The 12072-nt window shown below is 26.7% G+C and overlaps 1 protein-coding gene across 1 annotated transcript; it reads left to right on the top strand.

Annotated features, from left to right (window-relative positions):
• Positions 1-335: 335 nt before the first annotated feature.
• LOC107454667 (malate dehydrogenase 2) lies at positions 336-10223 on the top strand. The gene is made up of 8 exons (XM_016071939.4): positions 336-579; positions 2122-2316; positions 5015-5182; positions 7430-7555; positions 8449-8625; positions 8710-8760; positions 8852-8953; positions 9979-10223. The coding sequence occupies exons 1-8, from the start codon at positions 508-510 to the stop codon at positions 10105-10107; spliced, it is 1020 nt and encodes a 339-aa protein (XP_015927425.1). The 5' UTR covers positions 336-507; the 3' UTR covers positions 10108-10223.
• The last annotated feature ends 1849 nt before the right edge of the window (positions 10224-12072 follow it).

Here is a 12072-nt window from a genome sequence, read left to right as displayed (position 1 = left end):
ATTTCAACTCTATGGTCGGGGGTTATTCTACTCTCTCTACCCAGTATATCAACTCTATGGGAGGGACCCTCCAAGACTTTAAGTCATTGTTTTTCCTGGAGTAAAGCTCATCAAAAGTCAATGAGGCAACTGAATACAATGGCTCAACCGAGACCTGCTTTGCCTGGAATATATCGTAGTGCATTCAACTGAAAAGAGGAGAAGGGGAAGGTTCAAGACATGGATTCGGTCTTCTCCCCAGATGGCACATTCGAGCAATGCGATTGCCAATAAATAATAGAATTCATTACCTATTTTAGTGACATCTACCGGACTGATTGCAACGAAAGAATCGCTTATACGGTGCACATGCGGAGATAGTATTCGGTGAGAAGCAATCTTTATTGGAAAAGATTTGTATATCTTATTTCTACGCTGGCAACGGTTCTCACGTCCTATTTGATCCTGAGCTTTTGCTGATATTCTGTCTGGTTTCATTTTTCAAAATTTAAATTTAATAATTAAATAATGTTTTCCACTTTGACTAAAGCTGCTCCTGCTTGCAGTTTATTAACCCGCAGTTTTTCATCGTCAGCACAGGTATTATAACTTTAATAATTCTATTTTATGAATCATTAATTGAAAGACACATCGCCGGTGTGTGCATTTCTTGAGTGTATCGTGAAGTGCAATATTATTTTTTGATTGATGCATTGAAATATTGTTTGTTTTGCAATCCAGATTCAAATGAATCTTACATTTTCAAAAACTTTGCAGTTGGAGTTGTTGATGCTCCATATTTTACGTTTTTGAGACTGAGAGATAAAAGTCTTAAATGATCATCTTAATTAATAATCAATCTTCTTAAGATTTTCAAAACAATTTCATTTGCCCCCAATATTATTGTTATAGCTAATTTTAGCGTTTTATTAACTTCAAGTGGAAAATGTTTTTAAGCTGTTCCCTCCGTTTTGAAAACTCACCCCTGCAGTAGCTACTAAGTTTAGAACGAATCCATTGAAATGTATAATTAATAATTATCACCTGAATTACAAATTTATTAAGGTATCTGCTTTTTTTTCTTCAAATTGACAGAAATCACTGTTACCTGACGTTACCCCTTAAAAAGTATGCCTGGAGATTCTAAACATTGAATTCTTTTAAAATGCATTGATTTAAATCAATATTTAAATAGGCTGATTTTATTTATAAATCCTTAATATTTTGCATGAAAGAGCAGTTTATTTAGTTACTCATAACTTGCTTTTTGGAGTGTATTATTCAATAAAATTGATAATATTATAATGTTATAATTGATAATATTACCTATATAATGATATCATGATAAGGGGCCGTTCAAAAAGTACGTACACAAAAATGGAGAAATTTTGAACCCCTCCCCCCCCTTCAGGATGTACGTACTTTTTGAACGGCCCCTAATGTGAAAAATATGAAAAAATATTAATTTTTCTGATAATTGATAAAAGAAAATTGATTCTCTGTTTAAGTAATTGCACACTGGTGAAATTATCTGTGTTTTATAAGTTTAATTCTGATTACTATTTCAAATATATTTTTTACTGGATTATTCTCAACTCTTAAATTTTTAAAATTATTTCTTTTTCAGGGGGGATATTAATAAATTTTTTAAATCTGCATTTTTTTAAAAGATGCATCTTTAAATGTTTATTTTCTCATAATTTTCAGTTTAAATTATATAAAAATCTTACAAATTGTTTATCAGTTAATAATTATTTTTTTTTTAAATATTTATGTTCAGAGATTATTTCTTTGCATACCTGTTTCTTTTTTCAAAAAAAAAAAAAAAAATTTAAATTTAAAAAAATTTTGATAAACAGCTTAAAAGATTTTGTTCTGAAAATTACTAGAAAATGAACATTTAAAGGTAATTTTTTTTTTAAAGTGGTATTTATCTAAAAAAAATTTAAAACTTAAAAAATTATATTTATTATAAATAAATTATATTTATTTTCTCTTTAAATATAAATGCTCTATGAATTTCAAAGTTTGTGCATCTAAAAGAAAATTCTCAGATATCACATTCAGACTGATATTTTTGTGAGCTTTATTTCACTTTTTATGTTATAAGATTCATTTCAAATTTAATCTTTTTAATTTCAGAGGAATGCCAAAGTTGCTGTTCTTGGAGCCAGCGGCGGCATTGGCCAGCCCATGTCTTTGCTTATTAAACAGAGTCCATTAGTTTCTCATTTATCATTGTATGATATTGCTCATACACCAGGTGTTGCTGCAGATTTAAGTCACATAAATTCCAGGGCTAAGGTTACAGGTCACATGGGACCAGATCAATTAGCGGTATGTAATTTGCATATTGTTAGTTTTTTTTAAATGTTCAAAAGTTCTCTTTAGTAAAATTGACTAAAAATTAATTATAAACACTTCTATACCACAATTCTAATTGTGATTAATTATTTTTTCAATGTTTTTCCTGTGAAAGGTCAATGTAAACATTAGTATATTAAATTAGGAAACTACCAATTAATGTTGTAAATTTATTCTATTAAACATCATCGTAAGTTTATTCCGTGTAAAAATCATTTTAAAATTCATAGTGAAATTTTTAAAAACAAAAAAAAAGCTTAATATATAACGATAAAAACTGCTCCCTATTTGAATTGTTATAAGTCTCTTCAAGAAGTAAAAATACTTCACATTCATTTCTTCTTATTCGTAGTCTATCTCTATTTCTTAGATAAATTTGTTTTTCAAATGAAAAAGATTATTTTACAAATCTAGATAATTATCTGTTTCATTGCAATTAACCCATTAACAGAATGTTGTTGCATAAGGGTACAATAATTTGAAATCAAAATATTCAATGTTTCTGTTGGAAATGTTTACAATGTAGAAAAGATAAACAATAATGGATGAGATAAACAATAATGAAAGATAAACAAAAATGAACGATTATAGAAGTTGATAAGCAGTACAAATAGGGAGCATAGACTCCTAGTTTATTAAGTGATTAAATTTTTTTTTTTTAATGCAGTGAAGCGGCAGTTCATTTTAGGTTCTTTTCACAGCATACGAAATTAGTTAAAAAAACGTTTTGGTAATGGTATAATTTTTTTTAAAGTTACAGTATAGGCTACGTTTTAAAATTTAACTATATTTTATTAATTGACTTATGAGTTATAATCCCAAAAGTTGATTATTAATTAATTAATTTTATTTTTTTAATTTGAAGTAATATTTTTTAATTTTCTTGTGCCTTTTCTTCATTATAAATGCCTCAGTTGATATGGGTATAGTACAGTTAACTAATAGTATTAAGTTTATTGTGCCATTCATAATGCTTATATTTAAATTATAATTATGATATATTTATTTAATCAAACTAAAATAATTTCTAGACTTGTAAAAAAAAAAAAAAAAAAAGACTTTAATTGCATATTATCTTTCTTTGACTAGAATTTTTATTTCATTTTTCTCTTATAAGCAAAATATTTTAATTTTTTTTTTAGCTTAGATTCAGCTGCTATCTATTCAATCTTTTTCATCTCTTATACTTTCAGTATGCATATGTGTTATACTAAAAGCTAAGTTTTTGTATTAATAGACCCAGTTTTTTTTTTTTTTTTTTTTTTTTTTTTTTTTTAAGAAAAATCATTTTTTTATTATTATTTTTATTAAAGAGAACTAACACAGTGTTTTGAAACTCGTGATCAAAAATTAGAGGAATGATAGAAAGCATCTAACAGTGTTCTTCCGTCCTTTGATGCTCCCTTTTTGTAAAAATAAGCCTTTTGTAACTTCCCTTTAAAAAACTTTTTTTTATTCATATTCCATTTAAATAAAATAAATTCACTGTTTAAATAATAATTACACACTGGTAAAATTATCTGAGTTTTTGTGTTTCATTCCAATTTCTCTTACAAATATTTCGTTTGTTAGTATTATTCTCACCTGGTTAAATTTTGATAAGTTTCTCTTTTTTTTGGAGACAATGTATTTATGAAATTTCAATACCTTTACCCATTAAAATACCTTTTTTTTTTTAAAAAAAAAAAAGAATGCTTTAGATGTTTATTGTCTCATTTTCAGTTTAAACTATAGGAAAAAGCAAAAGTTTTCAAATTGTTTATCATTTAATTATTTTTTAAAAATCTTCATATAATTTTTTTTTTTTTGAAAAAACTTTAGCACAGTGATTGTCTTGAAATGACTAATTATTTTAACTTCAAATTTTTCTCTTAATTTGATAATGAGTTAGTATTTTTTGAAATACACATAAAATAGTATAAGAGGGTAATTTTAAAATTATTAGGGATCAAATTCAGTTGTTCCATAACAAAAAACATTTTATAAATTTTTAGGCTCTTGAGTGAGTCGAAACTCAAAATTTCCTTATATGTGAGGAAGCACCCTGCTCTTTTTTATTCCTAGGGAGAACTCTGCATCTAAACAAACAATCTTGCCATAATACATGGGCAGAAAGTAAGCTGCGAACCACTAGGTGGTACTGAATTAATTAGAAATAAATTAAATGATATGCACCACTTGCAATGTTACAGGTATAATGCTTTCTTTACCACAATTATTAGCAATTTATTTATTATTTACCCTTCATGCTGTTAATTAATTTAATCCCTGTATCCATTTGGTGTCTCATTCTTTCATGTGACAGTAACGGATACTTTCGAGTGATTCACTGCTCTCCGCCCTTGCATTGTATGGTGAAAATAGTTTACGCAGAGGTCTTCTATCCCCTTTCAATTTTTGCCCCTGAGTTTATATCACAACTATTATTTGTGTTTATTCTGTGCTTTATATTTATTTGTTTCTGCTTCTGTAAGAAAATTTACCTTCTTGAATGTTTAACTTCTAAGAGTTGTAAATTTTATTTTGTGAGAAAAGGCACTCTGATTTTTTCCAAAATGATATAACTGAATTAGGAGTTGTTTTTGTCTACTTATTGTTTTAAACCTAACCTTTTATTTATGGAAATAATTTGTAAAAGTGCCATACTCAATTAAAATTTTTTTTCTTTTAGGCATGTTTGGATAAATGTGACGTTGTAGTGATACCTGCTGGAGTTCCACGAAAACCTGGAATGACCCGTGATGATTTATTCAATACAAATGCATCTATAGTACGAGATTTGGCTGATGCTTGTGCTAAAGTATGTCCTAAAGCAATGGTTTGCATCATTGCCAACCCTGTAAGTACTTATTTTAGAATTTACATTATTGAGTATTCAAACTTTATTATTTTGCATATAAAACTTATTTTGTTTGACTACTTTACAGCTATATGCTGTTTATTTATGTCATTGTTTAGTTATTAAGAATTGCTGTGTATGCTTTTAAATATATTTGTACCCCAATGCTTTAAGTAACGGTATTGTTAAGTATGATATCCAGGGCTCTGTCTAGGTTTTTCTGAGAGGTACCTATTTTGTGAAAATTATATTAAAAAATCAACACAAAAATACTGATCTATCGTTTCTGACGAGACACAAAAATAACATTTTAAGAAAAAGTATTTTGTGAAACTACCGTTTTTCCTAAAGGTTGCATTTGTGAAGGTACCGCTAACGGTAGTAAATTTGGCTTGGACAAACCCCTGGTATCCATCTGACACTTTCTTAAATTTAAAAAAAAAAAAAATTCACATTTTTTTAACTCTGTAAAAGGTTACAGGATAAATATGTCATATAACTTTGAAATTTTTAAATTTTATGTATAATTATATCTTAACTTAGTTATAACTTCACAATTATTGCTGTTTTATATAATAGTGTACTTTAAAACTCCCTTTATTTTAATGTTATGAATAGATGGTAGTAATTTTATTATCAACATTGTGCCTTAGATCAAGGGGGGAAAAATCAAAAGATCATCTGCACTTAAAAATAAATTTGAGTGATGAGAAATGTGTAATATAAAGAAAGATAATTCTAAAAGCATTTGCATGATATCAGTGAACTCTAAAAAATTTTGATTATATTTTTATTGTGCTAAGAATTTAAGAAGTTACAACTGTAAAAGTTTTCAACTTTAATCATAAGATAATTGACTTTAAATCATGAGTTTTAAAGTACGGTTTTTTCAACTGTTAGTCACTGAACCAGTTTTTTCTATTACAGAGTGTGTAGCGTTTTTAAAAAGTGTTTATTTTTGATTGACGTTTTTTAAAAGCTCTTAAAGGTGCTTTTTTTATTCGAGGTTTGTAAAAAGTGCTTAAATTTTTATCTTTAAAAAAAAATTCTTTGCAGTGTCGATTGTCATTCTAAGTTACAAAAAATTCATGATTTTCACAATTTTCTCTACAATATTTATCAGAAACTAGTTACTTTATCATGATAATGTAAAGTTTTTGAAAATGTTTTTGAATTTTACTGACTTTGTTTATTAATTAAGAACTTTAAACAATAGAAAAAAATAATTTTTAGTACTGAACAGATCCTAATTATGATTTTTTTTTTTTTTTGGAAAGGGATTAAAAATATTCCTTGAGTGCTTAAAAAGTACTTAAAAGGTACTTATTTTTTGTTGAGAAATTTGGCTGTGCACCTATAATTTACAATTCAATTTAGAAAGTTTTTCTTCTTAAATATGAAGGCTTTTTTTCTTCAGTTATGATAAAAGAAATAAAAATGATAAAGTTTTAAATTTTCAGTTCTTGCGAAATTTTACATTGAATTTAACGAAATTTTACATACGTAATGACAACTTTGATATAAGTAAATGATTAGAAAATCAAAGATTATTGTTTTTCTTTGATTTTCTAATATCAAAGTAGTCATTGCGTATGTAAAATTTTGTTTCATTTTGACCACTCCTTCTTGGTGCGCTAATTTTTTTGTCCATGAGTATATAAAATGTTTTTATCATGTTCTTTAAAAATATGAAAGAAAAACATAATTTCTGGAGCAAATTATCTTTTAAACTTCTGTGATTTCAGAATTTTTATTTTATCAATTTAAAGTTGTAGCTGAAGCAAACCAGTCATTTTCAACTTTTTTTATTCCGAAATGAGAACAGAAATATCAGCATAACATAATATTTCTTTCTTTTGCGATGAACGAGAAAAGTATCTTTACATTGTAATTCTCGGGGGGGTGAGAATTATTTGCTTTTGTATTTTTTTTATAGATATTTTATTGCTTTAACTATTTTTTACTCTGTTTTTTAAATTTAAAATCTATAAATATGACGATGCAAAGTATAACAGTTTTGGTTATACCTATCATTTCAATGAATATTATTGTAATGTTTTTTTAAATTTATTGTTGTGTTTTTGTCTGAGAAAATAGTAACTTCGTTAAGTCATGAAATTTTAAAATATAAAATGTAACAGATACCCTGTATATCATATCAGGGAGTATATTATGATTTAACCTGTGTATGCATATTTTAGTTTATGTTTAGATATGTTACAACATAATATTTTTACCTGTTTCTAGGTAAATTCGACTGTGCCCATCACTGCTGAAATTTTCAAGAAACATAATGTTTTTGATCCCAACAGGATTTTTGGTGTAACTACTTTAGATGTTGTCAGAGCAGATGCATTCATTGCAGAAGCCAAGGTATGGCCAATTTAATTTTTGAAAGTACCAGATATAAATTTATTTCTCTTGGGACATTAAACTTCAACCAACCGAACATAAACTGTGTAGGCATTCGAAGTTGTATTTCTTAAATTTTGTTATCAAAATTATATTATAAGATTATGAGAAAAATTAAATTTCATTAAAATCAATGTTTAAACTCCCAAATGGTAAAATTTTATTAAAAACCTGTTTGGGTGTCACATAAAATACATAAAGTTTGAGCGTAAAAAAAAGAACAAATAAACTTTACCGCTCATTTACTAAAATGGCACTTAGCGGTTCTACCACTAAACTTTTCAAATAATAATGTGGAAGCCTGGCATTTTCATATTGCAAACAAGCAAAGGGAATTTTTTTTTTACATGCATTAGGGAAATTGTGTTAAGTGCATGGAGTTGTATAGTAATATATAAGCATATTTAGAAATTTTTTTTTTTGCCGTGTGAGCATATTTATAGAACAAAAGTGGATATTTTTGAAATTTTATTAAAAACACAAATAGTAAAAAGTTTTTTTCTATGAAATATTTTTGAATAATTTGGTTACTTTTAATTTTGAGCAAAAAAAAATTTTGACCTTTTGTTTTAAATAAACTAAAAAACCCAAAATCTTTTTGGGGAAGGCAGACAAAAAACTTTTCTAGTCTTGCTTCTTTGTTTTACTTGTTTTTACTTTTAAATTTATTCTAGGTTATTATTAGACTAAATCTATTGTTATTATATTCTATTAAGTATTATGTAAAATGATACTTGTGAGAAATAAGTACTCCTGCTTAAGTACGTTTTCCTAATAAATTTGATGAGATCTTGCTGATTTTTATAAATTAATATATAATTATTTTATGTTTTGACTTTTTTAATTCCATTAAGGGTCTTGATCCAGCTGAAGTAAATGTTCCAGTTGTTGGTGGACATGCTGGAATAACAATCATTCCTTTAATTTCTCAATGCAAGCCATCTGTTTCTTTTGAAGCTGACAAACTAGATGCTATTACAAAGAGAATTCAAGAAGCTGGTACTGAAGTTGTAAAAGCAAAAGCTGGAGCTGTAAGTTAATACCTTCAGTTACTCATTCAGATGTGCTAAATACTTTTGCATTTTTGTAATATTATCTCAATTCTATTTCAATAGGGTTCAGCTACTTTGTCAATGGCTTATGCTGGGGCACGATTCACTTTTTCAGTGAGTATTCTAAATCCAGTTTTTTCTCACTGTCCTGAAATTAATGTCTTGTCATATGGATAATAAATAAATATCTATTTCTTTCCTCCAGTTATTAAGTGCAATGAACGGAAAGCAAGGTGTCATTGAATGTGCTTATGTTAAATCTAGTGAAACTGATGCTCCATACTTCGCTACTCCCTTACATCTTGGGGTAAGATAAAGTAGTTTTTGTTGAACTAAATTTTTTTTAATCTTTCCATTTATTACAGCATTCAAACAAATGATCAATACAATACGATGATACTTACAATCAAATGATTTTTTTAAAAAAAATCATTGATTTAAATATATATATATATATATATATTGTTGATTTTAAAAGTTTAAAAAAAAAAGTGTTTTAAATTATTGATACTTTTATTATTTTCTTTTCTTAGTTTTAAAACTTATTTTAAAAAAATTGTTGCATTAATTAATTTTAGTTAACGAAATTACTTTCTTTCTCGGTGTGTGTTAAATTCCAACACATTTGAAATTACATTTTTAGAAATCTTGAGATTAAAAGTACAGATTAAATTAAACATTTAATGCTGTCTTAATATAGACTTGCATAGCTGTAGAAAGTAATTAATAAGTATGAATTTTTTTCAAAAAAAATAAAAAAAATACAAATGTTAATTAAAATTTTACCTTTTGATTGAAAAGGCATGGAATTAAAATCTACCTTATATTTTATTGGTGGAAAATGTATATTTTTGAAGCTTGAGGTTATATTAAAAAGAAATTACTCTAATGTGCCAAAAATAGAAGGAAAAAAAAAAAGGCTGATGAATCCAGATATTTTTTTCCTCATATACTGCCATTCTTCCCTTTTAAACTCTATTTAAAGCAGTAGAATTATTAACTGGTATTTTTTTCTCATATGTTTACAGTACCTTTGACATAATCAGATTTTCTATTAAGAAATTTTGTGAAAAAAAATTCCGATGAGTAAAATTTTTAACGAAAAGGCCAAATCTACTTGTTTACCAGAAACTCATCCACTTTCCTGGAAGTATTGAAAATGTGGCTTATTTTTACATGCCCCTTGCTATTTTAACAGTACCAAAAACTTGATAATGTTGTATGAAAGCTTTTTTTTTGTGTTACAATTGTATTGAGTTCTCAGTCAACTTACTAAAGTTTTTTATTTTTTTGTGCTTAAGTAGCCTCTGACTTGTAAAATTTTTCTTACAGAAAAATGGAATCGAAAAGAATTTAGGACTCGGAAAACTCTCGGCGTATGAAAAAGATTTAGTAGAAAAAGCTATCCCAGAATTAAAAGGAAATATCAAGAAAGGAGAAGACTTTGCCCACAAATCTTAAAACAGTTGACAGAAAATTAATAATGGAAGGTAGACCAACAATTTTTCTGTAAATAATTCAGTCTTCATATGCAATTTGTGAGTGAAATAATAGATTAAACTGATTTTTTAGACTTAGTTTTATTAAAATATGTTTACACCACATACACAGCTTAAAACAAAAAAAAAAAATTATGAATTAAACTAGATTGTCAAAAACAAATGACAGTTTCCCTGAAGAAGTTTTGAGCTAATCTACTTCAACATAAAATACATTTTTGTAATAATTGATGCCACAAACATTAAATAAATAGCAGCAGTTTAAACTAAAAAAAAAAAAAACTACAATTAACCATATCAGAATGTTATGTAACAACAAACAAAAAGTTTAAATAAAACATTCAATAAACAAAGACATTGACAAGAAGCATATAACAAAACAGAACACATGACTAACATATGAAGAAAAAAAAATTAAAAGTCTGGTCAAAAAATGAGCTCAAGTGCAAGATTAAAAATAAAAATTATCCTCAAACCACATTTTCTTAACATTTAAATAGACTAATAAGCACAAGAAATTTTCTCATTGAAACCAGATTCTAATAATCCTCATTATATAGTTACAAGAATACTATTATCACAAGGGTTTTGTTTTAAATCAAGTTGAAATGTGCATGACAAAATGCACCTGTATTCCTGTTTATTGAGGTATTAACATTATGTACAGTAAATATCACTTTAACAAGTATTTACAAAAAGGTGAATTATTTTAGTGGCAGTGATGCTTTTTTACACATGAAACCCTTATACTTAACTCAGGCAATGCAAATAGACAATAGTGCATACATGACAGATCATGAAATGTATAGGAAAACAGACTACATGTTAGCCATACACAATGATATGCCACAAGCCTCAATCTAAAAAAAATGTGATCAAGACATTGAGAAAATTTAAAACACACATACATTTTTCTATCATAAATGACAGAGCCATTAATTACTAATTAATGTAACAGTGATTTAAAAAAAATAAAAATCTTTAATACCTCAGTCACCGTATGTTATTAAACACATTTGAAATTTGCTACATGATTGAATTTTTATAAATAACAGTAATTCCTGAACTATTATAAAAGAATTTAACTTATTTTGATGTATAAATAATTCATAGAGAGCTCATACAAATGATACAGTAAATTAATCTGAATTTTTTTTCTTCACTAAAACATTGTTTCAAAAACTTTTGAATGTGATAATTATTAAATAATTGTCATACAATACCGTTGAGTGATAGTTTTGACCTGAACAACATAACTGGCAAATTTTTCAACAGTAACAAATTTTCTCCAACTCACACAGCCCAGATATTAAAGCATTCCATACAAAAGATATAACTTGTCTTAATATAATGTATATTTTTAAAATATAATTTTGATAGTATTATATTTTAAATCATCTATGTTGGATGCTACACAGATCAAAGATTTATAAAGAATCATGCAACAGTTCCCTAGCAATAATTTTACCTTGGGTCCTATATTGTGATGTCGATATCTTGTAATATTGGTCCTATATAGGGCCTGCATAGAACCTAATAATGGACATTAAATATCAGGTGCATCTGACAATTCTATATAGGACCAATATTGGTTTGAAATTGGATGAATTGGAAAATTCTAAATAGGTCCAATATCTGAAAAATAACAGGTTTTTGAAACCTTATTGAGCCAAGATTCATGAATATTGGCCCAAGTTATTTTGCTGTAAGAGTGAGAACATATCCAGAACAATTCAACAAATGACTATGTTTGGATATTGCATATTTTTTAAATCTGTTAGGCATCAGAATCTTAGAATATTGATGAATATATTTTAGCATTAAATTATTCAGCTTCAGAAGTTGATATTAGATTCCATTCTATAAGTTGGTTTTATATTTCTTTATCAAACATATAGAGTTAAACTAACACAAATCTAAACAATGT

Source organism: Parasteatoda tepidariorum, chromosome 8, assembly GCF_043381705.1.
Source record: "Parasteatoda tepidariorum isolate YZ-2023 chromosome 8, CAS_Ptep_4.0, whole genome shotgun sequence".
NCBI lineage: Eukaryota > Metazoa > Arthropoda > Arachnida > Araneae > Theridiidae > Parasteatoda > Parasteatoda tepidariorum.
Note: the sequence above shows the minus strand (reverse complement) of the source record. Positions and strands in the feature narration are given on the sequence as shown.